Source organism: Lemur catta, chromosome 19 (genome assembly GCF_020740605.2).
Source record: "Lemur catta isolate mLemCat1 chromosome 19, mLemCat1.pri, whole genome shotgun sequence".
Taxonomy (NCBI): Eukaryota; Metazoa; Chordata; class Mammalia; order Primates; family Lemuridae; genus Lemur; species Lemur catta.
The window spans coordinates 32612824-32640678 of record NC_059146.1 but is presented as its reverse complement, the minus strand read 5'-3'; the positions used below and the strand labels follow the sequence as shown (position 1 = coordinate 32640678).

The following is a 27855-nucleotide window of genomic DNA, read 5'->3' as shown; positions in this document are numbered from 1 at the left end:
GTAGCTGGGACTACAGGCGTATGCCACGATGCCTGGCTAATTTTTCTGTTTTTAGTAGAGACGGGGTCTCTCTCTCGCTCAGGCTGGTCTGGAACTCCTGAGCTCAAGCGATCCTCCCACCTTGGCCTCCCAGAGTGTTAGGATTACGGGCATGAGTCATTACTCTTTTTGATGCACAAATTATCCCAAATTTGACCAGATAAAGTTCCTTCAAGTTAAGTTGGCTCTTAACCCCCTTTCGATGTGTCCCCATCCTTCTTTGAGCACTTTTTACTCTGGCACAAGATGTTCAGTCTATCTTTGCTTTTGTTTTAAAGTGAGAACAATTTATATACAGTAGAGCATACAGATCTTAAGTATATGGTTAAAAGATTTTGGACAAATATATACATTTATCTATAATAACTCACACCCCTAACAAAGACATAGCAAATTTTAAACACCCTAGAAACTTCTATTTTTAAGCATCCTTTTTCATATATGTCTCCCATCGTACCTGTCCAGCTAGTATTCTGATTTTTAGCACTAAAGATTAATTTTGTCTGTTACAGAAATTCATATAAGTGCATTCATATAGTATGTACTGTTTTGTGGCTGATATTTTGCTGAGCATGTCTTTTTTTTGTTGCATGTCTCCTTTTTCTTGCTGAAAGGGAATATACCACAATTTGTTTATCGATTTAGCTGTTGATAGATACTAGATTGTCCTGTGAACATTCTGTGGAGTTCATTTTGTGGACATGTGTTTCCATTTCTCTTTAGTAAATTCCAAAGAGTGGAATTTCTGGGTCATAGGGCAAAGTGTATGTTTAACTTTATAAGAAACTGCTGAACTGTTTCCAGAGGGGTTGGACCATTTTTTACTCCCACTAGAAATGGAAGAGAGTTGGGTTTTTCTGCATATTTGCCAACAGTTGGTAATTTTAGTCTTTTTAATTTTAGCCATTCTAATGGGTGTGAAGTGGCATCTTATTGTGGTTTTTCACTTGCATTTCAAGGTTAAGCATCTTTTTGTTTGTTTCTTGGCCATTGATATATCTTCTTCTGTGAAGTCTGAGGCTTTTGCCTGCTGTTTTGTTATTGGGAGCTATTTGTCTTTTAATTATTGAGTTGTAGGAGTTTACATGTATATGTATTCTGAGCACAAATTCTTTGTCAGATGTAGTTTTGTGAAATTTTCTCCAAGTGTGATTTTTAAAAATATTCTTACTGATGAGTTTTGATGAGAAATTTTAAATTTTGATGAAGTTTAATTTGTCAGTTTTTTGTTTTATTGCTATTACCTTCTGTGACTTAAAAAATCTTTGTCCTCTTTTATTTAGTTAAAGGGCTAGTCTCATGTTTTCTTCTAGAAGCTTTAGCTTTCTAATGTTTATGTTAAGCTTGATAACTCATTTCATATTAATTTTTATGTATGGTAATAAGGTAAGGAGTGAATTGAGTTTTTTATTTTTTATTATTTTTAGAGATGGGGTCTTGCTTTGTCACCGTGGCTGGACTGTCATCCTGGCACGATCATAGCTCACTGTAGCCTCAAACTCCTAGGCTTAAGCAATCCTCTTGCCTCAGCCTCCTGAGTAGCTGGTAATACACCATAGACCACCACGCCTGGCTAATTTTTTTTATTTTTTATTTTTTTGTAGAGACAAAGTCTCGCTTTGTTGCCCGGGCTAGAGTGAGTGCCGTGGCGTCAGCCTTGCTCACAGCAACCTCAAACTCCTGGGCTTAAGCGATCCTACTGCCTCAGCCTCCCCAGTAGCTGGGACTACAGGCATGTGCCACCATGCCCGGCTAATTTTTTCTATATATATTTTTAGTTGGCCAGATAATTTCTTTGTATTTTTAGTAGAGACAGGGTCTTGCTCTTGCTCAGCTGGTCTCGAACTCCTGACCTCGAGTGATCCACCCGCCTCGGCCTCCCAGAGTGCTAGGATTACAGGCGTGAGCCACCGCGCCTGACCTATTTTATTTTTTTTCATAAGAATATCCAGTTCTGGCATCATGTGCTGAAAAGACTTTGCTTTCCTCTTTATATGTTTGTTAAAATATTTATGGATTTATTTTTGAACTTTATTCTGTTCCATTGACATTCTTGTTTCTCCTTACCCCAGTATTATGCTGTCTTGATGATTATAAGTCTGCAGAATAGGTAGTGCAAGTCTTCCAGCTTTGCTGATCTTTTTCAAGATTATTCTGGAAGGGCCAGGCATGGTGGCTCACACCTGTAATCTCAGTGCTTTGGGAGGCCGAAGTGGGATGGTTGCTTGAGGCCAGGAGTTCAAGACCAGCCTGGGCAACCACCCCCCAAAAAAAGAAAAGAAAAGAAAAGAAATAGCCCATGTGGTGGAATGCACCTGTAAATCCCAGCTACTCGGGAGGCTGAAGCAGGAGGGTCGCTTGAGCCCAGGAGTTCCATGCTGCAGTGAGCTATGATTGTGCCACTTGTACTCAAGCCTGAACGACAGTGAGATCCTGTCTCTAAATTAAAAAAAAAAAAAGATTATTTTGTTATTTTGGCTATTCTAGGCCCATTGAGTTTTAAAATAACTTTAAGAATTGGCAGTTTCTACAGAAAGAAAAAATGCTGAGATCGTGATTGGGTGGCTTTTGGGGAGCATTAATGTCATAACATTTGAAGCCATGAACACAGTTGTCATGAACTGTGAAGGGTCTGAGGTTTTACCCTATTCGTCAACTGGCAAGTCTGCCTGCCATGGTGTCATGGCTGCTGGCAGAAGACATGAGAGTCCTGGGTCAGAGACACAGCACCGTGAGCAGCGTGAGCTTCAGTTCACGTCAGTTCTGCTTGCCCCTGAGCTCCACAGGGACAACACGCAGTGGCAGAGGCGGATGTTGCACTTGCAGTGGGTGTGTGTCAGGGCAGAGAAACCCCGAACTTGGGGAACCCCAGTATTTTATAATGGGCTGCCAGCAAAGCCACCTGAGCCTTGTCCTGGTGGAACACGTTGTCTTTATCATACTGGATAGCGAACAAACCTGCCCTCTGGTCCAAAGAGAGATGATACCTCTTCTTCTAAAGAGTTTGCTCTACAAATATTCTTGAAAAGATAATCCAGAATAGCAGCTGTCAGTCTTCTGTAAGATGTGCAGAAATGCAAGAGACCCAGTGGAAAATTGTCTTCCAGCGATGGCGTATCTTTCTATTTATGTAGGTCTTTTTAAATTTCTCTCAGCAAGGTTTGGTTTTGCACTGTAAGGTCATACACATCTTTTTGTTAAATTTATTAGCATTTCATTTTTGATGCCATTATAATTGCATTAAAAAATTGCGAGTTCGTTTTCCAAGTGTTTGTTGCTGGAATTTAAAAATACATTTGGTTTTCACATGCTGACCTGTCTTACAGTTTTGCTCAACTGACTTATTGTGCTTTTTTTTGTAGATCAATTATGATTTTCTACATAACACAATCATGTCATCTGTGATTAATTTTTCCTCTTGTTTTCCAGTCTTTTTTTTTTCTTTTTATTTAACTGCACTGCTTAGAACCTCTAGTACAATGTTGAATCTTAAGGGGAGAAGCATGTAATATTTCACCATCATGTCTGATGTTAGTGGTGGGTTTTTCATAGATACGATTCATTGGTTAAGGAAGTTCCCTCCTGTCCCTGGGTAAGTCTTAGCTTTCTCCTGACTCTGGTGGGAATGCCTCTGGCCGTTTGCTGCTAGGCCTGCTGCTGTTGTTTTGACTGGGAGGTCTTTCTGTTTTTTTTTTTTTAATTAGAGACGGTGTCACTCTGTCACCCAGGCTGGAGTGCAGTGGCATGATCATAGCACACTGTAACCTCCAACTCCTGGGCTCAGGTGATGCTCCTGCCTCAGCCTCCCAAAGCACTGGGATCACAGGAATGACCCACCAGGCCCAGCCTCAGAGATGCCTCTTTCCTGCTGGGGTACTGCAGCTGGTAAAAGCTGTAGTTTTGAAAAAGTCCATGGATTAAGAATATTCATTCTGAAAAATCTGCTCTGAGTTCAGCTGATCTTAAAGTGAATGCGTTTATTAATTGAAATACCAATTTACATTTCAAAAGTATTTGTTCATATATTTGCCTTGACAACCTTTTATAATAGTTCTGTTGACAATGTTCTGTTTAATGCTCCTGGAATGTTTATTATTACAACAATAATAACATTAAAAAGAAATTCAAAGATGCATCCATAATCCAACTTCTTATCTCTGGGGGGCCGGCGCTGAGAGACAGAAGCAGGGCTCGTCCCTGGTTTCCAGTATTCCGGGGACCCCTTCTCAGCCCTCGTCCCTGCAGGGAGACGGCTCCGTGGGAAGGCGTTCTACAACGTGGGCGAGAAAGTGTACTGCCAGGAGGACTTCCTGGTGAGTCTAAGCCGTGCCCTTGGTGGTGCTGTGGGTGGGAGCAAGGTGGGGACCCTCATTCTGACTCATGGGGACCCTAGGCCAGGAGGCAGGTGCTGGCTGGACAGCGAATGTCCCCTTGTCACATAGCATCATGGATCGTGTGTCTCCTTTCAGTACTCCGGGTTCCAGCAGACGGCTGACAAGTGTAGCGTGTGTGGACACCTCATCATGGAGATGGTGAGAACCTCGCCCAGCATCCGGGAGCCCCTCTGACGTGGGCAGAGTCTGAGGACCCCACCCTCTCTCCCGTTCCAGACCTGCTGGGGGCTCAGAGCCAGAGCCTCTTCCGGGGCGGTGCTGAGCCTCCCCGCGCTGACCCCTCAGTGCCTCCCACCCCCAGATCCTGCAGGCCCTCGGCAAATCCTACCACCCGGGCTGCTTCCGGTGCTCCGTGTGCAATGAGTGCCTGGACGGGGTGCCCTTCACTGTGGACGTGGAGAACAACATCTACTGTGTCAGAGACTATCACACGTGAGTTGCCGGTGCTGCGGAGCAGGTGCGACTCACGCTGTCCCCTCTGCCTCCCTTGGAAGCATTTTTCCGGCCTGTCCATGCCCTCTGTTCTTAGCCTTTTCTGGCCTCCTCTTGCACACTCTGGACACACTCAGTGGCTCAAGCAGGGCGTGGGTCTCAGCCTGAGCCCCCTCTCCGGGGTGATTCAGCCGTCAGCCATCTCCTGCCTCTCCTCTCCCTGCCTTTGCCTACGTTCTCCTCCCCTCTCGTGACTGCAATGCCGCCATCCCTCTGTCTCCTCTCCTCCATCCCCTGCCAGGCCAGGCCTCTTCTGGCTGGGGTAGGGGCTTAGGGTCTTTGCAGACCCTTTCTCCTGCCCGTCTGGCACCCATGTAGGCAGCTGGTCTGTCCCCTCTGCTGTGGCTCCAGGCTCAGAGTTCTGGTCCTGTGCTGCTGCCTCATGGGGGATCAGTGCCAAGCACACGTCCCTGGTACCCAAGGTGGGGCCAGACCTGGACATTAGGGGCAGGGGACTTGTAGCAAGCATGAGGGAGATGACAGAACAGAAACTGAAGCCATCCGGAGGAGATGACGGGGTAGAAGTGGAGCCGGAGAAGAGGCCTGTACCAGGAAGCCAGGGCAGAAGCTGTCCCAGCTTCTTCCACCCCAAGTGTCCACACGAGGGGAGAGGGCCTGATGCCTGGGCCGTGTCATGGGGCTACTGTGGGTGGACCTGTCCTTGTGCCCTTTGGCCTCTGGTCACTCAACCGGTCACTTCTGGTTTCCTTTATTCCTCCAGGGTTTTTGCACCAAAATGTGCCTCCTGTGCCCGTCCTATCCTCCCTGCACAGGTAGGAACCGCTCACCTGGGGATGATCGGGTGCCTGGCCCAGCCGGCCTCTTCCCAGTCCGGCCCGGGTCTGCCCCAGGTCTTGGGCCACAGTGGGAGGGGTGGGCAGGTGCTCCTGCCCCACACCTTTCAGGGCCGAGGGATGTGCGCTGCGCCCATGCATGCAGGGTGCAGTTGTCTCCTGGCACGGGGTACAGGGAAGCGGTGGCCTCTGCTGCTTGGCTGCCCCACTGCCAGCTTCTGTCCATTCTCTATTGATGTAAGGGCTGCCCCCGGGTCTGTTCAGCTCTGCGGGCTGAGGATGGGTGGGCCGGGGGAGCAGATGAGACAGGGATGTGGCCTGTGCGGGGGCCACCCTTAGGTGGCGAGGCTGTCTCAGGTCTTCCCGCAGGTGCCAGTTCTGTCCCCGGGTGTGCCTGGGGAAGCAGAACTGGCAGTGGTCTTTCCTCACTCCAAAGAACTGAAAATCACACGTACACACTCATGTACACCCAAGTGACACTCACGTGGACACATGTGCGTGCTGTCGGCTGCAGCCATGGATGACGCCTGAGGCACATTCATATCCATTTGTGTGCATCTGCGGGGGCCCACTCTGGCCCTGTGGAAGCACCATGTCCGTGCTCCCTGGGTGTGAACAAGAGCACATTGTGTAGGCGCCTCAAGTCCCAGCGGGCTTATCACGTGTGAACCCCGTCTCTTCCTCCAGGGCTGCGAGACGACCATCCGTGTCGTGTCCATGGACAGAGACTACCACGTGGAATGTTACCACTGTGAGGTGAGCCTGGGCTCTCCTGGGACAGTCCCCGTCCCACACAGGTCTCCTGTGCCAGTGTTCTGTGGGCCGGCCTCCTCTTTGATGTCTTCTACCCCATTCTACCGGTCCTCTCCCAGGGAGCTCTCTCCCTTCCCCTAAGGCCATTTCTCATTCACGCAGACATTCCCTATTTATGGTATGTGGGGCTGGTGACAGAGATTAGACAGTCCCTACTGTCACAGGAGAGACGTAGTAGGCAGTAGCCACACAAGGTAATGAGTGCTATCAAGGGGGCTTGGCAGGAGCTGGGACAAAAGGCCAGGTGAATAAGGAGTGTAGACTTACCCTGAGGGCAGTGGAGAATGGCCAAAGAGTGATGACAAGATTGCATTTGGATTTTGGAAAAGGTACTGCCTTGCGGAGAACAAATTGGAGGAAGAGGGAGTGGGGGCAGGGTGTCCCCAGGAGGCTGGTGGAGTCAGGGGTGGGGTCCTGGCTTCAGAAAGGGACTGGCAGGCAGTGGAAGGGCCTGGAGTCGGTGAGTGGCCGCAGGCAGATGTCTGACCATCAGGACCCCAGCAGGCAGTGAGGGCAAGAGGAAGAAGGGGGTAAGATGCTCTCGTTTTGGGTAGCTGAAGACATCAGATGGAGACTGTTAAATGTGTGGGAGTTCAGAGACTCTGCTGACCACTGTAGGAATTTGGGAGTCATCGGTGTGTGGCTCTTGCCCCTCTGATACTTTGCCCCATGATGTCTAGTTGCCTTGGCTCTCCCAGATTCTCAACTCAAGGAGTCCCCTGGGCTCTCTTCGGCAACGTGCAGGTGGTTAGTCAGGACAATGCAGGGCTCGCCTCCTGCGTTTCCCTTCTGTCAGATTATTGATCTGTCCTGCCTGTCGTTTTGGGTCTCAGAGTCAGTTTCCTATATTTAACCTGCTTTCCTCTTTGTCCACGCAGGGAGGGGAAATCCAGTTCCTGCTGCTCTGTCGTGGCAGGAAGCAGGAGTCCCCTCTTAGCCCGCATGTGGCAGCTGAGGCCTTCTCGGGGGAGGTGTGGAGGAAGCTGTGGGGCTCAGGGTAGCCCAGGGAGCGACGACATTCAAAGGATGCGTGGCGGCAAAGCAGCCGCACAGGGAGGCTGAGAGGGAGTGGACAGAGGCAGGAGGAACACGGAGGGGAACCTGATGGGGAGCAGGGTCCCAGGAAGAGCAGCAGGGAGCGTCAGGGAGAAATCTGCAGTAGGAATCCTGCATTGCGGGATCCATTTGGCAGCAAGGTTGGCGTGGGCAGGTGGCCCAGTGGGAGCTCAAATCCTGCTAGGGGACCTCAGAGAGAGGATGAGGAGCAGGTACTGTCTGCAGAGGGGCCCAGGCTACCTCTCCAGTGGCAACAGGGCCTCAGCATCCCTCTGTTCGGCTGTCCTGTGGATGGTGGTGTCTGCTAGGGACTGCAGAGCACAGTCCTTAGCGAAAGGTGGACGCGGAGAGTCAAGGAGCAAGTCCAGCTGCTGGCGGGGTAGGGAGGTGCAGTGCTGTTGCCCCCCGGAGGCTGCTGGGTGGGAAGTAGGGTCTGCAGGGGCCTGCCCCTCTGCCCTCTCTGGTGGGCAGCGGTTGGTAGCAGGGCCCAGGCAGCGGTCTGTGGCAGGACAGGGAGGACGGCTGGGCTGGCAGTGGTTTGGGACCTGAGGCTGTGACTCTGTCGTGGCGGCCCAGCCCCTTTACCTGTGCGGGTGGGGCTGCTGTTGGTCTCAGGGGCTTTGGGTATCAAATGTCAAAGCTGCCAGGATCCTACAATGGCAGAAATGCAAGATAAGGGACATCAAGCCAAACTCCTCCTTTACATTGTGTCTCTAATTCTTCTCTTTCCATTGTCTCTTCGGGCCACCTTCTAGTGACCCCCATTATGGTGGGATCCAGTGAACACTCCTCAGGTGTCACCTTCCAGGCCTCTGAGCAGCTTCCCACATCCCAGCCACTCCCTCCTTTTTTTTTTTTTTTTGAGACAGAGTCTTGCTCTGTTGCTCTGGCTAGAGTGCCATGGCGTCAGCCTAGCTCACAGCAACTTCCAACTCCTGGGCTCAAGCGATCATCCTGCCTCAGCCTCCCAGGTAGCTGGGACTACAGGTGTGCACCACTATGCCCGGCTAATTTTTTGTTTCTATTTTTAGTTGCCTGGCTAATTTTTTGTTTCTATTTTTAGTTGCCTGGCTAATTTTTTTTTTGTGTGTGTGTGTGTGTAAGTAGAGACGGGGATCTCGTTCTTGCTCAGGCTGGTCTGGAACTCCTGAGCTCAAGCAATCGTCCCGCCTCGGCCTCCCAAAGTGCTAGGATTATTTATGGGCGTGAGCCACCGCGCCCGGCCCAGCCACTCCCTCCTTGACACACCTGCTCCTCCTCGCCCTGCCTGTCCCTTTCTGGCTCTCCCCACCTTCCTTTCTCCTTACATCTCCTTTGCTCAGGTCCTTTTCTTTCCACCTGGTCGCAGGGGAGCCTCCAAGTCTCCGATATTTCTTTTTTCTAGTTAGCTGCGCTCCCTGCAAGAAGTAATGTGTTGTGTTGTTTTTAAAAAAACCATCACGTTTTTGTGATGATGCCTACGTTGCCCAGCCCCCTTTCCCAGGCGTACTGGGACCTGACGGCGTTCTCTGGGGCGCGGGAGATACCTGCAGTTCCTCCCTCGCAGCGGGAGCCCCGTCCCCCAGTGCTGCGCGGAGCCCTGCAGCTCTGCCCCCACTCTGGCGGGTCCTCGCGCACCCGGTCTGCTTACTCGGGGATGGGGGCTGTGTTCTTCCCTAGGACTGCGGGCTGCAGCTGAGCGGGGAGGACGGACGCCGCTGCTACCCCCTGGCGGGCCATCTGCTCTGCCGCCGCTGCCACCTGCGGCGCCTGCGGCCGGGCCCGCTGCCCTCGCCCACAGTGCACGTCACCGAGCTCTGAGCAGGAGCCGACCCCACCGCGTGGGTGTGGGTGCGGGGGACGGCCGCACGGGTGGCCCAGGTCAGTGTCAGGCGGGCTTCCACCGCGCCCCCACCCCGCACTCGGCACCGAGCTGCTGTCCGCGGGGGCCGGACCCCCGCGTTGAAGCTACTTCTATTTATTCACCGTCTGTGCCTCCTCAAGCCGTTTCCGGGCCCTGCTGCCTCCCACCCGCCCAGCACTGGCTTTCCGTTCCCGGACCCCCTTCTCCCCGGCCCACAGCCTCGGGACAGGGACAGGGACAGGCCGTGGGTCACGGTGGGAGAGGGCTGCTGCGTGCCGGAGATGCCCGGAGGTCCGGGGTGACAGCCGGGAGGACGCTGAGTTCCCTGTTCAGAGGGCCTGGCGCCCTCCAGGCGCGCTCCCGGGCCAGGGTGCGGTGAGACGGCGGGGTTGGCGGAGGGCAGGGGCGTTTGTGTGTCTCAGTGCCTTGCCCGCCGGTGGGTGGGTGCGGTCACAGCAGGGTGCGGAAGGACCTCCTTGGGGAAGGGGCCTGCAAAGGGGCACTGCCTTTGGCCACTGCGGTCACCGTGGGAGTTGGCCATGGGGACTCTGAAGGGTGTTGCCAGGCTCAGTTCCCGCCCCCTCCCGTGGTTCGGGGCTTCTGGCCTGGGGACCGCGCCCACTCCCCTCCCGGGGCAAACCCCCGGCCCGCGGTCCAGCCACGGAGGGACCCCGAGGGGCGCCCTGGCGCGCGGGGCACAGCGCCCGCCCGGCTCCACGACCAAAGGATACGGTTTGACTTAAATTAAGTTTTTCCCTTGAGGATGCTTTCATTTTATTTAAAACAATGTAGTTTTCTTCTAAGAACTTGGGCCAAGCTTGTCATTTCTTAAGCAAATTACAGCAAACTCACAAGTGTCCAATTTGTATATGATGGAGCTGGTTTTCAGGCAGTAAGAACATTGTAGTTTTAACTATTTTTGTATAAATTCTTCTAAAATCTCACCGTGCGTGTCTGCCTTTCACACTTCAGTGTGGGGTGTCGTGTGTGTCAGGGTCTGAAGAGCGGTCACCTCGGAATGCAGTTTGGGGGACCATCGGCCTATTTTGTTCTCGGACTCTCGGAGTCTGTTGGTTTTGCACTTGCGGCGGCCCCTGCACCTGACAGTGGTTTCAGGGAACACCTGCACTGAGTCCGTTTGTTCCTGTGAGCGGGGCGTCGCCTCCTGTGGCTGCCACCCTCCCTTCCCCTCCCCACCATCAGGCGGGAGGTCTGTTTGCCCTGGATGCATCCATCTGGCTGAGCCAGGAGAGAGGAACTAGGTGGGTTGTCCAGGTAGTGCCCAAGGGGATGCGCCAGAGGGGACAGCAGGGCACGTGGCCGCCATTGGGGTCCATCTGTGCGAGGCCTGGAGCTGGAGGTGCTGAGCTGGGGCAGGTATGTGTCCTGAGGAGGGGACTGAGCAGAAGTCAGGGAGGGCTGTTGGGGGAAGTGACCCCAGTGAGGCCAGGGAGTAAATTCCAGGAGTGGCAGCTGTTTCTGGCTCTCTCGTCCTTTTGACTTGGGCTGCTTTGCTTGTAAATCAGTTATTAATAATTGCAAGGCATTCTTCCGTGTGCCCTCCTCTTTGCCTACTCGGTGGAGCCTGCCTTGATCGCGGTTTCTCCTGGTCAAAGGGCACACCTGGCCCTGTTCTCTTCCTGTGCGTCTGCCATGGAGGTGGCCCCTGCTTGTCCAGCCATGGAGTCCCCATTGCTCCCTGCATCTGCTCCATCTTAGTTACCGTGCTCATCCCACCCAGCTGGCCTGAGTTCCCCCTTCCCACCCACAGAACGGACTTTGTCCAAGGTCAGAGCCAAGGCAGTGCACAACCCTGTAGGACAGTGGCCTCATTTCGGGCCACACTTGCCCTTTCTCTCTTGGCCCCATATTGTCTTCTGTCGGCACTGGTGATGCCACTGTCCCTCCTACCACAGAGCCTTTGCATGTGCGGTTGCCTCTGCTGAAGCCACTCCCTGCCCAGCACTTTCATTCTCCTTCAGCTCCTCTGCTCTCAGCGACACCACGGAGTCAGGCTCCCAGTTACGACACGTCCCTCAGCACCCACAAGTTTTGGTCCCTGCTCCCCCAGCTCATTTGTCCGATGCAGCACCTGCAGGCGATTTGCAGGAGTTACATCAACCTGATGGTTGTGGGGACTGAGGGAGCAGCGTGAGAGCCACACCCCGTCCAGGTGGATGGCCCATGACCTTCTAGGCCTGGGTACCAAATCCTCCCGCCCCTACGATATCTCCCCTGATGTGGGCATCTGATGACACCTGCAGCTGTGTCTTTGGCCACTGTTATGCTTTTGTGTGTCTGAGTCGTTTTTCTCTTGCTAACCGCATCCCCACTAGACGATGAGCTCTACGGGCCACGGTCAATCTGGGTGATACACTCTCATCTCCACAATTCCTGGTGTATGGTGGGTGCTGCAGCCAGAGCCAGACCCTGCCCTGGCCTTTAGGGTCTTGGTGTAGCTCCCCCCGCCCTGTTTGCTTTGCATGTCCAAGTCCAGCCTGAGTTACCCAATGAAGGAGCCACAGGTGGAACATAAAGGCCCAAGAACAGGGGTTTACGCACATCCTACACACACGTGCACATCAAGTGTGGGCGTGTGTGCTCTGTGCAGTACACGTACAAGCACACCTCTTGGTGGGGACCTCCTTGGTTCAGTGCTGAGCCCCAGAGGCACAGACCCTGGAGTGCTGAGTGTGCTGCCCCGTGTGTGTGTGTGTGTGTGTGTGTGTGTGTGTGTGTGTGTGTGTGTGTCAGGGGGAAGGGGCAGAGAGTTAGAGAGATTGAGAAAGACACTGTGTTTGAGAGAGGTTGAGTATTTGAGAGAATGAGTGAGAGAGACCAGGAGATTGGGCAAGAGATGGTGAGAGGTGAAGGGGGCAGAGACATGCTGTATAAGAGGGAGATGGAGCATCCCAGAGAATGATGGCGAGAAAGAGTGATAAGCTATGGAGAGACAGGAGCAGGAGAGAGAAAACGGGAGAGTCTGAACTCATCCGGTGAGGCCGACATCACCTGGGGTCTCCCCCCCCCCCCCCCCCCCCCGCCGCAACAGGTGGGGAGCTCCAGAGCCAGGTGAGTTGGAAGTATTTGGCTGGGTCGTCGATCATTTGACACACCTGATCCTCCCCACACCCCAGCTGGCTTTCATGATGTGACAGTCTCTTGGTTTTTCTCCTACCTCATTGGAGGATCCTTCCCAGCATCTTTTCTGGTTACTTGTATACCAGGGATCATTCTCTTTGCATTTCTTTTGTTTTCTACCTATACTCATTTTCTTAGTGATAGAATCTAGCTTCATTTTTCTAACTTTACCTACAACTTCCAAATTTAAATTTCTGCCCCAGTACTAAAATATATTGTGTAGTACAGAATAGATCCTCACTAAATATTTGTTGAATTAATGAATGTATATTTTTTTAAACTCTGAAATCTTCATGAGGGACAAGTATAACTGAATTTAAATAAATGAAAAGATTATTGAATGGGAATTTTCAATTGCCTAAATGTGTCATTTCCCCCTAAAAATAGCAGTTTAATGTAATACCAATGAAAATACCAATAAGATTATTTTTTATTGATATGTAATGTTTTACACATTTATGGGGTACATGCAATATTTTGTTACCTGCATAGAATGTGTAATCATCAAGTTAGGGTATTCGAGGTGTCCATCATTTTTAGTATTTATCATTTCTATGTGTCGGAAACAGTTCAAGTCCTTGCTTCTAGCTACTTTGAAATATACAGTGCAGTGTGGTTAACTATAGTCACTGTGCTGCCCAACAACAGAGCTTATACCTTTCATTTACCAGTATGTTTGTACCCAGTAGCCCACCTCTCTTCATCACCCCCCACCCCTATTCTAGTCTCTCATATTAAATATCTATCATTATACTCTCTACCTTTATGAGATCCTTTTTAGCTCCCACATATGAGTGAAAACGTGATTATTTGACTTTTGGTGCCTGGCTTATTTCATTTAGAATAGTGAAAGTTCCATCCTTGTTGCTGCAAATGACATGATTTCATTCTTTTTTTGTGGCTGAATCATAGTCAGCCCAGCAATCCCTCTCCATATTTTCTTTATCCATTTGTCTGTTGGTTGATGGTCACTTAGGTTGATTCCATATCTTTGCTATTGTGATTAGTGCTGCAATAAACATGTGAGTGCAGGTATCCCTTTGATATGCTGATTTCTTTTCCTTTGCCTAAATACCAGGAGAGGGATTGCTGGATTGTACTGTAGTTCCATTTTTAGTTTTTTGGGAAATCTCCATGCTGCTTTCCCTACTGGCTGCACTAATTTATATTCCCAAGAACAGCGTATAAGAGTTTGTTTTTCTCCACATCCTCACCAGCATCTGTTATTTTTTTTCTTTTTTATAACAGTCATTCTAACTGGGGTAAGATGATATCGCATTGTGGTTTTGATTTGCATTTCTCTGATGATTAGTGATGTTGAGCATTTTTTTCTTATATACGTTGGCCATTGTATGTCTTCTTTTGAGAAATGTTTGTTCATGTCCTTTGCCCACTTTTTAATGGGATTTTCATTTAGTGTTGAGTAGTTTGAGATCCTCCAAGATGTTTTTGAAGACAAAATTTACTTCATCCTTATAAAACTAATCTTACATTCATCATATGACCCAGCAATCCCTCTCTTAGGTACTTACCCAAGAGAAATGAAAATTTACGTTCACATAAAAACCTGCTCATCAGTGTTTATTGCAGTTTAATTCAGATTTTATTGAAAGTAGAAACAACTCAAGTGTTGGTCAACTGGTGAATGGATACACCAAGTATGTTACACCCGTGCAATTGAATACTTCCCCACAGTAAAAAGGAACAAACTGTTGACACCTGCAACAACGTGGAGGAATCTCATATGTATTATGATGAGTGAACAAAACCACACTAAAAATGCTACTATCATATGCTTCATTTATATGACATTTATATTTGTCAAACAAAAATAGCTGAGAAAAATTTCAGATATAGAGTATTAGGGACAATAAGCCCTATGAAATATTAAAACACACACACAAGTGTATGGGCATGTACCAATAAATACACTGTCAACAGAAAGCCAGAAATGTATATAAATTATCAAAATTTTGTGATAAAGGTAACTTGTAAATCAGGTAACTTGTCTCAGTGAGGCAATTTCAGTTATTTCATAAATGAAGTGCTGTTGAATCAACTGATTAAACATCTGAGGAAATAAAACAGTTGCATCTATCTCTCACAGCTTCCTTCAAAATTAAACTCAGATATCCGAAAGATTTATATATTTAAAGACCAAAAACTCCCATAAAGTTCTTACAAAAAAATGGAAGACTTTTAAAATAATGTAAAGAAGACCATTCCAAAGATGAAAAAACCAGATTGATAAATCTGACTGCATAAACAATAAAATATTACTGCATGGTAAACTGTACCACAAAGAAGTTCAAAATGCTAGGAGAAAATATTGGTGAAAATATTTGCAAGTCATATTATAATTGGCTCAGTTTCCTAGTATATGAGGAGTCTCTACACAGCTCCTACAAATGATAAGGAAAAGACCAACATATCAGTAGAAAAAGGAGCAAATGTTTCTAGCAGAAAATTCACAGAGAACAAAATAAAGTGGCTTTTAAGCATATATTGGCCTTCCAGGTGTGGCATCAGTTTGTAGGTTCATGAATGACTATTACATGATCAATAATTGTTTAATAAAGAAGTCTATCAGGGATGTCATGAATAGAGGTTAATCCAGTAAGTTTCTGCTCCATTAAGATATACAGAGACACCTTTTTGTCTCATTTCTTGGACTGCCAGAGGCAATACGTCTGATAAGCAATGTGTCTGCCGGTAAGTGGAGAAACAAGCGCCCACACGCTGCAGCTGGTACTACAGTTCCTTCAGGACATCACTCAGACTCCAGGTTATTAGTTGCTCTGGCCATTTTATCTAAATTGTAACTCTTCTCCCCTCCTGCCTCCCACTGGCCTGTCTCCTTTCCCCACTTTTTCTTCCAACATGCTGTATATTTACAGAGCTATCATGTTTGTTATTTCTTTTTTTTTTTTTTTTTTTTTTTTGAGACAGAGTCTCACTTTGTTGCCCGGGCTAGAGTGAGTGCCGTGGCATCAGCCTAGCTCACAGCAACCTCAGACTCCTGGGCTTAAGCGATCCTACTGCCTCAGCCTCCCGAGTAGCTGGGACTACAGGCATGAGCCACCATGCCCGGCTAATTTTTTTGTATATATATTTTTAGTTGGCCAGATAATTTCTTTCTATTTTTAGTAGAGACGGGGTCTCACTCTTGCTCAGGCTGGTCTCGAACTCCTGACCTCGAGCGATCCACCCGCCTCGGCCTCCCAGAGCTAGGATTACAGGCGTGAGCCACCGCGCCCGGCCCATGTTTGTTATTTCTCTGGCACTACCAAGTGTAAGCTAGATAAGGGAAAGGAATTTTAGTTGTTAAAGAAATATCCTCTATTTATAAATCATCGATAAATATATGTATATATTGCTTCCCCCAAAACATCCACAGGTACTCTTTAAATCCCAGTTCCGTTATGTTCTTTGCCTACTCCAGTCCAGTATCGTAGTTACTATGAGAAATAACATAATACTTTCCCCAAGTTCATAGTCAATGGAGTATAAAACGAAAACGAAACAAAACAAAAAGATTACTGTTTCTGGCCAAGATGGAGTAACAGGAACTGGACTTTAACCCTCTCACTTGAAACAAAAAAAAAAACTGGAAAAAATATACAAAATAATCATTTTCAGAAATTGGCCATCAGGTAGCACAGAGATCTCTGGGAGAGGGAAACAAAGAAGGTGAACCACATAATTTCCACAGGTTGTCCTGAGAGAATTTCCAGGTTGCAGTGCAGGAAGGGGGATTGCAAGGGGGAATCAGCGGCCTCTGAGTTCATGAGGCAGAGTTGGGAGTCTGAAGTGGCCAACGTGGGTAAATTTGCAGGGCAGGATACTGGAGAGGAGAGAGCTCTGCAGAGAAAACTCCATGGTTTTGCAGAAAGTGCCTGTCACGTCTTCACTGAATACTGCTCAGTGTATGTATGTGAGAAAATGGTCCAAGACTAGGGAATAACCACCTGAAAGGAGAAGGAGGAATAATCTGTGAAATTTACACAGGGCTGGAAATTGTGTTCCTGACAGCCAGAAAGGCACACCCAAGTTATTCATGGGAAGTCAAGTAGTTTACTCAGACAGGTATCATCTTAGGTAGTGGTATAAAATTCACCTTAGCATATGGCCACTTTTGTGCCACCTAACAAAACTTTTAAAAATCTTCAAATGGATCAAACTATTTCCAAATAATTGAGTAACAGAACAAAACTCAAGAATATTTATAGAAATACAGAACTAACCAGCACCTAAAAAATTAAATTTCACAGTATTTTGCATATAAGAAATAATTACCAGGCATGCAAATAAGAAGAAAAGTATGACCTATTATCAAAAGAGTCAATCAATATAAACAGACCAAAAAATGACACGTGGTAGAACTGGTAGACAAAAACATTAAAACAGTTATTAAAATTATATTAAATGTTCAAGAAAGGAAGAATACTTGATAAAACAGATATATTTAAAAAGACCCAAATCAAACTTCTATAGATAAAAAATACATTCCAATGGATGGAATTAACAGCAGATTAAACATTGCAGAAGAAAATATTTGTGGGTTGGGAAAAGACAGCAATAGAAATAAATGATCCAGGCTGGGTGCAGTGGCTCACGCCTGTAATCCTAGCACTCTGGGAGGCCGAGGTGGGCGGATCGTTTGAGCTCAGGAATTCGAGACCAACCTGAGCAAGAGTGAGACCCCGTCTCTACTAAAAAATAAAAAGAAATTAACCGGACAACTAAAAATATAGAAAAAATTAGCCGGGCATGGTGGCACATGCCTGTAGTCCCAGCTACTGGGGAGGCTGAGGCAGTAGGATCGCTTAAGCCCAGGAGTTTGAGGTTGCTGTGAGCTAGGCTGACGCCACAGCACTCACCCTAGCCCGGGCAACAGAGTGAGACTCTGTCTCAAAAAAAAAAAAAAAAAAAGAAGAAGAAGAGTGAGTACAGTACAATAAGTTATTGAGAGAGAGGGAGAAACAGAGACCACATTCATATAACTTCTATTGCAGCATATTGTTATGACTGTTCTATTTTATTATTTCTTACTGTGCATAATTCAAAAATTAGACTTTATCATAGGCATGTATGTATAGGAAAAAAATAGTATCCACTGAGGTTCTTGGAACATATCCCCTATGGATAAAGAGGGATTATTTACTATTTTGGTTTGCTTGGTTCCCATAAGTGTCTTGGGATCGGACTGACATGGTTTCGTGTCTTTTGGTTTTGCAGCTTTGGGGAGTATCTGAAATAATGTGTTCCCAAACTTTTCTGTGATTAAGGAGCCTCGGCGCGTCCTCTCTAACAGGAGCCAGACAGGGTCAGACCATTGGAAGTTTGGGCAACCCTTCCCGGCGTCCCTTGCGTGGCCTCTTGGAGGGTGCGCCTGCGCCCCAGAGTCTGGAACTACATTACCCAGATGCCTCGGCGCAGAGCACTGCGGCGCTGGACCAATGAGGGCCGAGGAGGGACCTTGCCGAGCACGTCCGGGCGGGATTTCCGGCGGCTTCCGGCCGGCTGTCGTTCTGGTGTCTTTTGGGTCGTCCCACCTGATCAGATTCTGAACTCTTGGTCAGGGCCAAGGTAACGTGAGCGGGAAGGGGTGATGGGAAACGTTGCCCACAATGCACAGAGGCGGGTCTGTGGTTCAGGGGTGCGGGGCTGGGACGCCGCCTCGGTTGACTCCGCGCGGGGGCGGGCTGGGATTGGGTTCGGCTCGCGCTCCCGGCCCCGCTGCGCCGCAGGCCCTCATGTTGGCTGCCGCTCTGATGGACCCAGCGTAGGTTGGTGCTGCGTCCCCCAGGTCCTCACCTGTCCGCACCCGCACCTGCAAATCCTGAGCCCCCGAATGAAGGAAGGGCACCTTGCCGGGTCACCTCAGGCATGCCCCTCTCTTCAGGACATTGGTGCGTTCCTGGGCGGGGTCCCCATTTCTGACACCCAGCGTGATGAGGAGTGGAAGAGTGTTCTTTACACGGAGACCAGCGTGTGCAGAGGCTTGGAGGTGCGATTGAGGAGCAGTTGGGAAACCCGGAGTCTATCTCCTATCTATGGAAAACATTGTGAGCGGATGAGCTATGTGTGGAAGGGCAGTGTTAACGGAAAAAGAAAAAGCCAAACTGTAAAATAATTTTAAAGAGATTTACTCTAAGCCAAATTTGAGGACCATGACCCGGAGCCACGCACAAGAAGCCTTGAGCAAGTAGACTCGCTGTGGCTGGGTTACAGTTTAGTTTTATACATTTGAGGGAGACAGGGGTTACAGGTAGTCATAAATCAATACGTGGGGGGCATACATTGGTTTGGCCCGAAAAGGTGGGCCATCTCTAAGGGGCAGGGGCGGGGCGCTTACAGTTAATAGGTGGATTTAAAGATTCTTTGACTTGTAATTGGTTACAGACATGAAGCTTTGTCTAAAGGCTTGGAATATTTTAACATAAGGAGCTGTTAATCAGAGACAAGCCACTGGACATATATTTGTTGCGTAAATTGAGGACCTGCAGGTTTGTCTTGCATACCCTTAGGCCTGTTAATGGGGACAAAGGATGTCCCCAAGAAGGGAGAGGGGCATGATGAGGCATGTCTGACCTCCCTCCTCCTGGCAGGCAATTTAGTTTTAGGATATTCCTTTGGCCATGAGGGGGTCCATTCAGTCAGCCAGCGTGGGGGTGAGCCTTAAGGTTTTATTTTAGTTCACAGCCGCCGCCTGAGTCACTGTGAGATCATTCTGAGGGTGCTGGTAGCCATGGAGGGTGTGGACAAAGAGACTAAGATTTTAAAATATTCCCAAAGACTGCTCAGAGAACAGACTGGGGGACGGGAGGGAAGGAGGGTTTGTGAGGGCGGAGATGGGGAGGCCTTGAGGAAGCTACTGGAGCAAACTCCAGGAGAGTTGCTGCTGGACCAGAGTGGTGGCAATAGAATGGGGAGAAGTCATCCAATTACAGGCGGGTTTTTAAGGGTAGAAAACTAGCATCCACCTGGCCTGCATAGCTGCCGCCCACCTCGCCATTTTTAACTTGTGAATTTATGAAACAACGACTTATTTCCACAGGTAAATTCACACTTAATAGATGCGGTGCACGCTGTCTGGGAGATGGACATGCTTGTAAGCTCTGACTCGGGCAGTGCAAGGGCAATTTATGTAACCCCCGTAATACTCTGAAATAAAAAGAGATCAGTATTCCTCTAAATGTGTACATATAGGTAGGCAATAAACATTGAAATGTGTGAATTTAACAAGTTAACTGTATGCAAGCACTTAATATTTACTTCACACCTTAATATACCACAAGGCAGTGTAGTAAGATACTAAAAAGTCATAAATATGACATTCTTTTAAATACTTACAAGGTAAGTATACCACACATTTAAAGTTTCAAAAACCCATTGTATCATTTGTACGGAAAACATTGACAGCAGCTTTAATTCTGTGGCAGTAATAGCCCACACTTACCACTTGACATGTACTAATGCATTTGATACCAACAGCAGCCCTATGAGCTTGGTACCATTATACCCATTTTACAGATGACATTGAGGCACAAGGAGGTTGAATCCTTGTTCAAAGTCACACAGCTGGTTAAGAGGTAGCACTAAGGACTGAAGCCCAGAAGTTAAAAAATCGGCTGGAGGTCACCTCCAGCCCTTGGGACCCCACCTGGGTGCACTTCACTCACAGTCTCACTCTTCCCACAGGTTTCCATGGCTTCAGAAGCACTTATGAGCCATGCACAGGTGAGTAGAGGGTGTCTCAGGTCCTCATCCTTCCTGTGTCCCACTCATCTGGTCTGCAGAATGTGGCAGGACCCTATACCTGCCACTCTATTAGCCTTTGGGTTGAGGTATCTGGGGTCTCACCAGACTCAGGGTCATGAATCCAGGCCGGGGTTATATGGAGTGGGCCCACTTTCTGGCCACCAGTGGGATGTCCTGTAGAAGGTATTACAGGCCCAGGGATCAGCATGTGCAAATGCTTAGAGCTGAGCCTGAGTTGTCAGGCAGCTGTTGCAGGTCTCTGTTTTGTCTTGTGGGACCACACGGCAGGGATGCAGCAGTCAGGCCTGCAATGGCAAGTGGAGGAAGAGTGCCTTTATTCTGAAGGTGTTAGGAGCCATGGAAGGTTTGGAGTAGAGTAGGGGGCAGTCATCTGAATCAGGTCTTAACAGACTTCCTTTGGCTGCAGAGTGGAGAACAGACATTAGGAGTGAGGGAAGAGGCTCCTGCAATAGTTTATATGAATATCAGTGATGGCTGGTCCAGGTTGGTGACTATGGATATGGGAGAAAAATACGGTTTCTGGATTTGTTTTTAAAGTAGGTCCAGGCCGGGCGCGGTGGCTCACGCCTGTAATCCTAGCTCTGGGAGGCCGAGGCGGGTGGATCGCTCGAGGTCAGGAGTTCGAGACCAGCCTGAGCAAGAGTGAGACCCCGTCTCTACTAAAAATAGAAAGAAATTATCTGGCCAATTAAAAATATATATACAAAAAAATTAGCCGGGCATGGTGGCTCATGCCTGTAGTCCCAGCTACTCGGGAGGCTGAGGCAGTAGGATCGCTTAAGCCCAGGAGTCTGAGGTTGCTGTGAGCTAGGCTGATGCCACGGCACTCACTCTAGCCCGGGCAACAAAGTGAGACTCTGTCTCAAAAAAAAAAAAAAAAAAAGTAGGTCCAATTAGACTTTCTTTTCTTTTCTTTTTTTTTTTTTTAGACAGAGTCTCACTGTGTTGCCCGGGTTAGAATGCTGTGGCATCAGCCTAGCTCACAGCAACCTCAAACTCCTGGGCTTAAGCAATCCTTCTGCCTCAGCCTCCCGAGTAGCTGGGACTACAGGCGTGCGCTACCATGCCCGGCTAATTTTTTTCTATATATATATTTTTAGCTGTCCATATAATTTCTTTCTATTTTTAGTAGAGACGGGGTCTCGCTCTTGCTCAGGCTGGTCTCGAATTCCTGAGCTCAAACGATCCGCCCACCTCGGCCTCCCAGAGTGCTAGGATTACAGGCGTGAGCCACCGCGCCCAGCCCAATTAGACTTTCTGATGTGGAAGTTAAGAGAGAAGGAGAGGAGTCAGTGATAACTCCAGAATATTTGGCCTTTGTAGCTGGAAGGAGATGTCAACTGAAATGGGGAAGTTGGTTGTAGGAGTAAGTTTCAGAGGTAATATCAGGAGTTAGGATTTGTTATTAGATGTTGAGTCTGAGACATTCTAATAAAGACCCCTGAGTGGAGGCCTTGAGTGGACAGCTGGACACACAGGTCTGGAGTTCAGGGGATGGGCTCAAGTCAGAGGTATCACAGATTGGTGGCCTGTATGTGGACTGGGATTGTCTTTGTCCGTTTTGTGTTGCTTTAGCAGAATACCTGAAACTGGGTAATTTATAAAGAAAAGAGGTTTATTTAACAACCTGCTCTCGGGGAATGAATCCATTCCTGCCGGACTAAGCACAAGAGCAAGAACTCACTTTGGAGAGAACGGCACCCAGCTGCTCCTGCAGGCAGAGTCCCCATGATGCAAACACCTCCTACCTCTCAACACTGCTGCACTGGCAATTAAACTTGAACCTGAGTTTTGGTGGGGACAAACTACACCGAAACCGTATTGGGGTGGAGCTGTGAGTCACATTTAGGAAAGGGAGTCTTCAGGTCATGGTGACGGTGTTATTGGGGGCAAGGAAAAGGAGGGTCAGATTGGAGGACTGGGTTTCTCTCTCTTGTGCACCCGAATGGGGTTGATGTGTGTCACAAAGACAGAGAGTGGTGGCTGTAGTTGGGAGCTGGCTTCCATCCCAAGGCTTCCAAGGGAGAACGGCCATGAGATGGATGTGGAAGCTTAGCAGTAATGGCAGTGAGATGACAGTGAGGCCAGAGCCTGCACTTATTCACCCATCTGGAGGCTTTTGTGATGACTCTTGTGGGGCCTAAAGAGCTGCATCAGGCTGGTGGATAAGCTCAGGGGCAAATGGGAAAGTCAGCGAAGGCCAGGGGACCAGTGGGGCTGGCATTGAATGAGGCTTTGATGGAAAGAGCATGGCTGAGATGGGTGACAGGACAGTGCGTATAACCCAGCAGTAGAAAAGGGCTTAAGGTATCTGACACCTGCACGTGGTTCTGAGTGGCCGAGATTGAAGCAAGGAGCAGGGCAAAGTGGAGCGATCTTTAAAACAGGACTGGGAGCCAGGTGTGGTGTCTCACGCCTGTAATCCTAGCACTCTGGGAGGGTGAGGCGGGAGGATAGCTTGGGGTCAGGAGTTCGAGACTAGCTTGATCAAGAGCGAGACCCCATCTCTACAAGAAAATAGAAAAATTACCGGACATGGTGCCACATGCCTATAATCCCAGCTACTCAGGAGGCTGAGGCAGGAGGATCACTTAAGCCCAGGAGTTGGAGGTTGCAGTGAGCTATGATGACGCCACTGCATTCTAGCCTGGGCCACAGAACAAGACTCTGCCCACCCCCCCAAAAAAGAAACAAAAACCCGACAGCAAAAAACAGGACTGTGGCTCCCTGGCTTTGTGGGCTGTCAGAGGTCTAAGGCAGGATGGAGTCATGATTACATTTCCCAAGCATTGTCTGGATGCCACGTGCAGAGTGGAATGTGGAGATGTCAGATATCTGTGGTGTGGGCCAGGAGTTGGTGGTGACAGTGGGAGGTCAGAAATGTGAGGGAGGGATGGTCTGCAGGGTGATGTGTTCAAGGGAGAGAGTGTGAACTGATGGTCCCAGGGACTTGGTCCTAGGAGCTTAAGGGATAAAGCTGAGGCCCTGTTGGCTTGTTTTGGGAGGCATTGGTCTGGGAGGCATGACCCAGGAATTTGCTGACAGGAGAAGGGGTAGGGCCTTTTGCGCCAGGCCCAGAGCTTAGATGGCATTTATTTGCACACGTGCCTGTAGTTGATGTGGGCCAATGTGGTGATCAGTAGGACCGTGACGAGGGAGAGGGAAGCAGCAGCATTTGGCCTGATATCTCCTGTGAGGTGACCTGAGGTGGAGGGGGAGAAAAGGAGGGATATTTTGGGGGACAAAGGATAGACCAAGGGTCCTGGGGAGAGAGGCCGCTCAGGGACACCGCTTTCCCTATCATGGTAGGGCAGTGTGACCTTTGAGGATGTGGCTGTGGACTTCTCATGGGAGGAGTGGAAGCTTCTTGATGAGACTCAGAGACTCCTGTACCGCGATGTGATGCTGGAGAATTTTGCACTTGTGGCCTCCCTGGGTAAGTCCCTCACACTCACCCAGCATCCTGGCTGGGCTCTTTCCTTCCTCTTTGTTCTAGGGGCTGCTCTTTCCTTACCACAGCCTGGCTGTGGACATTCCTCTTTTCCTAAGTTTTCTTGTGAAGGTGTTATGGGTGCTAGGGCTGGGCTGAGTACATTCTCTCCCCAGGCAGCCCCACCACCTGGTACGCTGAAGCCTTGCAGGGGAAAATAAGGGAACCAGGCATCTTGCAGTGAACCCAGTGAATCCCACCAGGCTTGGCTTCACCCTGGCAGAGTGACTGTCCAGAATCATTGTTGCTCTCTGCCCATAGTCCTGCCCCTTTCCCTGCAGCTGGCATTTCCTTGTGCCTCACAGTGCCAGGAATTGCAGGCACCACATGGTGACTACTTGCAGGGACCACTGGGCTGTTCCTATAAGACATTCTCTGAGGCTCTTTTTGTTATACTAGTTTTCTTTCCTGAGGTCTGTCTTGGGGTGGGTTACTCTGTGCACCTGCTGTCCACTTACCTGCCTTTCCTTTCCTTTAGGACTTGTGTCTTCCCAAATTCAGGTAGACCTGACTCCAGCTATGGCAAGAGGACACCAGAGGGGTACTGGCTCTCGTAGGTGGGAAGTGAGGGATGGCTCGAAGTAAGGGCCGAATTCTTATGATGCCAGGAACCTTTCCAGTGCCCGTGATTGTTTTTGTACCAAGGACAGGGGCCTTAACTCATTTCTGTATTTCAGCCTTTGCCGACTTGTCATTCCTACTCTGACTTCTAGCCAGGACTGGCCCCCACCTCTCTGGCATTCAGGTCTCACCCATTCCTCTCCACAGCTCTCTCTGCAGTGTTGTCTGGCACTGAGCTACACATAATGTGTTGTGAGATGTGCACATAGCCTAAATAGTCCTTGAAGTTGGTTTTCCTGGGTCTGCACATACCTTTCTGTTCAGTGCTCATGTGTCACCAGCAGATAAGCCCCAGCTGAAAGCTGTTTGCAGAGAAGTGAGTTGGAGACGCAGCGTCTCCTTCCTGTGCTGTGTCCCACCCATCACAGTATGCTTGCCCCACAGGGGGCTTCCCCATTGTATGATGTTGCCAGGCTCAGTACAGCAGACTCTCTCACCCTAACTTCAGCCCCCTTTCCATCCTAAGAGTTTCATGTACTCATTCCTGGATTTGTAAGATATGCATTGTGGTGGGGCTGCCCCTCCTACCAAAGTGTACATATACTTCAACAACATTTCTCTGCTTTCAGGTTGTTGGTTTCGAATGGAGAATGAGGAGGCACCTTCTCAAGGAGTGTCACAGGTCAGGGCTCCCAAGACAGGTCTGGCCACCCAAAAAGCCTACCCTTCTGGGATTTGGAGCCCAGTCATGAAAGATGTTTTGCTCTTGGCTGAGCATCAGGGAATACACCCCAGGCATAAATCACACACATATGAAACACATGGAAGACCATTCTGGTTTAGCACAAACATCCTCCAGCATCAGAAGCAGCACACTGGAGAGAACTACTTCAGAAGGGATGAGGATAGGGCTTTGTTTGGTAAGAACTGCGGAGTCCATGTGTCAGAGAATCCCTTCACATGTGGCGACAGTGGGAAAGACCTGCCCAGCTCAGCCGTTCTCCAGCAACAGACCATTTACAGCAAGGAGAACTCACTCAGAAGTACTCAGTGCAAAGAGGCCTTTCACACTGCAGAAGGATATTACACATGCAGTGAATGTGGGAAAGCCTACAGACACAAAAGTAGGTTTCATGAGCACCAGAGAGTCCACAGTGGAGAAAGACCTTATGAGTGCCATGAATGTGGAAAATTCTTTAGCCGTAAATCTAACCTTGTTGTACACCAGAGAGTTCACATGGGTATAACGCCTTATGTGTGCAGTGAATGTGGAAAAGCCTACAGCAAAAGCACCCACCTTGTTCGCCATAAAAAACTTCACACTGGAGAAAGGCCTTACGAGTGCAGCAAATGTGGGAAAGCCTACAGCAGCAAACACATACTTGTTCAGCATCAGAGAGTCCATACTGGAGAAAGACCTTATGAGTGCAGTGAATGTGGAAAATTATTCAGTCATAGCTCTAGCCTTATTGTACACCAGAGAGTTCACAGTGGAGCAAGGCCTTATGAATGCAGTGAATGTGGGAAATTCTTTAACCATTATTCCAACCTTACTATACACCGTAGAGTTCATATCTCAGCAAGGCCTTATGAATGCGGTGAATGTGGGAAAGCCTTCAGCTACAAACACAGACTTGTCCAACACCAGAGAATTCACACTGGAGAAAGCCTTCATGAGTGTACTGAATGTGGTAAAGCATTCAGTCAGAAATGCAGACTTGTTCAGCACAAGAAAAGCCACACTAGAGAAAGGCCTTATGAATGCAGTGAATGTGGGAAAACCTTTAGACAAAGCTCTGGCCTTATTGAACACCAGAGAATTCACACTGGGGCAAAGCCTTATAAGTGCAGCGAATGTGGGAAATTCTTTAGCCGCAGAATCACACTTGTCCGGCATCAGAGAATCCACACTGGAGAAAGGCCTTATAACTGCACTGAATGTGGAAAGTTCTTTAGCCAAAGCTCTGGCCTTATTGCACATAAGAGAGTTCACACTGGTGAAAGGCCGTATAAATGCACTCAATGTGGGAAATCTTTTAGCCAAAGATCCAGCCTCATTTTACACCAGAGAGTCCACACTGGTGAAAGGCCTTATGAGTGCAGTGAATGTGGGAAAGCCTTCAGCCTTAAATCTACGCTTGTTCAACACCAGAGAGTCCACACTGGAGAAAGGCCTTATGAATGCAGTGAATGTGGGAAATTCTTTAGCCACAAATCCAGCCTCATTAAACATCAAAGGAATCATATTGGAGAAAAGCCTTCAGCCAATGGCCTTCTCCCATTTAGTACCAGAAAGTTCACTCTGGAGAAAGGCTTTTGAGTAGAGGGAGTGTGTTATCTGCCTGGTCAACATAATGAGTGACACTGAAGAGAAGCTCTGAGAGTAGGCTTTGTGATGTAGCCATCAGGCAAAAGTTGAATCTCACATCTGGACGTGCATACTGGAGAGATTCCTTGTGAGTGTCAGGTAGGTGGGGAGCTTTCAGGAGCTGCGTTGCACTTTCTTACCTGCCCAGGGCCCTTGCCTGAGTTATATCACTGCTAGTACCTGTGGCAAAAGCCATTTCACCTTTGCCAGCCAGTAAGTGTGTATCAGGTTACCCAGTGTGCTCAGTGAAGGCAGACCTCTGTACTGTCTCGCCCTCCCTGGAGGAAATCATGAGTGGTCTGAGGCCATTGAAGTCCACCATAATTACATTTACACACTGGCTGTGGTTAACAGTTGGGGACAGCAAACTAGAGGATGTGTTCCCCATCTAAACGTGCTTACGGAATTATTCTGGTCACTACAGCTGTGAGGGATGAGGGTATACAGATATTCTCAGGACTTCTAGATTTAGCCACTCCTATGGACAAAGTCACTGGCAGAACAAATAATCTAAATGTTTTCTGGATTGCTGAGGCTATTTGAGCTGATTGCTTCAAGGCCATTTCTGTACAAGCAAGAAAGTGGAGACAGGACAGAGATTATAGTTTAGGCATGAGACTTTTATGACTCACAAAGAACCTTTCTTGCTTGCTAGTCTTTGCTTGCATTGAAGCAGGGGTTTCCTTTTCAAAGGATGAGGATAGTTATGATGGTTTCATTATATGTTTGCCAAAATGACAAGCTTTTCAAGAGAAGCAAGAGATCCAGATTTTTATGTGGAACCGTTTTTTAAAGCTCTGTGTCTATATCTATTGGGGTATAATTGATGTGCAGTAAACTGCATATTTAAGATGTAAGATGTGATGTTTTATCTAGTGCATTAATATATACCCATGAAACCATAACCATAATCACAATGATGAACATCCCCAAAGTTCCTCTCCTTTAAAATCTCTCTTTCCCTACGTCTCTGGCTACTCATTCCCATTCCCATTGATTTGCTGTCTTTCACTATAAACTCCTTTTCTTTTTATAAAATTTTACATAAATGGTATAATAAAAGGTTTACTCTTTTTTGC

The 27855-nt window shown here is 48.4% G+C and overlaps 2 protein-coding genes across 8 annotated transcripts in view; both read left to right on the top strand.

The window, feature by feature from the left end:
• LOC123624511 (WT1 interacting protein) overlaps positions 1-9661 on the top strand; it is an 18202-nt gene extending 8541 nt beyond the window's left edge. Inside the window, exons 3-8 of the mRNA XM_045532401.1 lie at positions 4285-4352; positions 4509-4571; positions 4735-4865; positions 5647-5698; positions 6407-6475; positions 9248-9661. Coding sequence (XP_045388357.1) covers positions 4285-4352; positions 4509-4571; positions 4735-4865; positions 5647-5698; positions 6407-6475; positions 9248-9388 — 524 coding nt within the window. The 3' untranslated portion in view covers positions 9389-9661. The remainder of the gene's footprint in view (positions 1-4284; positions 4353-4508; positions 4572-4734; positions 4866-5646; positions 5699-6406; positions 6476-9247) is intronic.
• LOC123624510 (zinc finger protein 883-like) lies at positions 9404-27855 on the top strand. Of its 7 annotated transcripts, XM_045532397.1 has the most exons (5): positions 17861-18161; positions 18478-18582; positions 20277-20315; positions 23667-23793; positions 25038-27855. In XM_045532397.1, the coding sequence occupies exons 3-5, from the start codon at positions 20283-20285 to the stop codon at positions 26726-26728; spliced, it is 1851 nt and encodes a 616-aa protein (XP_045388353.1). In that variant the 5' UTR covers positions 17861-18161; positions 18478-18582; positions 20277-20282; the 3' UTR covers positions 26729-27855. The 7 variants fall into 7 exon arrangements, with proteins under 7 accessions (XP_045388355.1, XP_045388353.1, XP_045388356.1 ...); XM_045532399.1 differs by lacking the exons at positions 17861-18161; positions 18478-18582 and adding an exon at positions 9404-9448; XM_045532400.1 differs by lacking the exon at positions 18478-18582 and having other exon boundaries at positions 23672-23793.

What these genes read in the sequence shown, in the direction of transcription:
- LOC123624510 (XM_045532393.1), top strand. Translation starts at nt 18,427, where the DNA reads ATGAAGGAAGGGCACCTTGCCGGGTCACCTCAGGCATGCCCCTCTCTT. An exon ending in GCGTGTGCAGAGGCTTGGAG is followed by an intron (nt 18,583 to 20,276) that starts GTGCGATTGAGG and finishes CTCTTCCCACAG; the next exon opens with GTTTCCATGGCTTCAGAAGC. An exon ending in TGCACTTGTGGCCTCCCTGG is followed by an intron (nt 23,794 to 25,037) that starts GTAAGTCCCTCA and finishes CTCTGCTTTCAG; the next exon opens with GTTGTTGGTTTCGAATGGAG.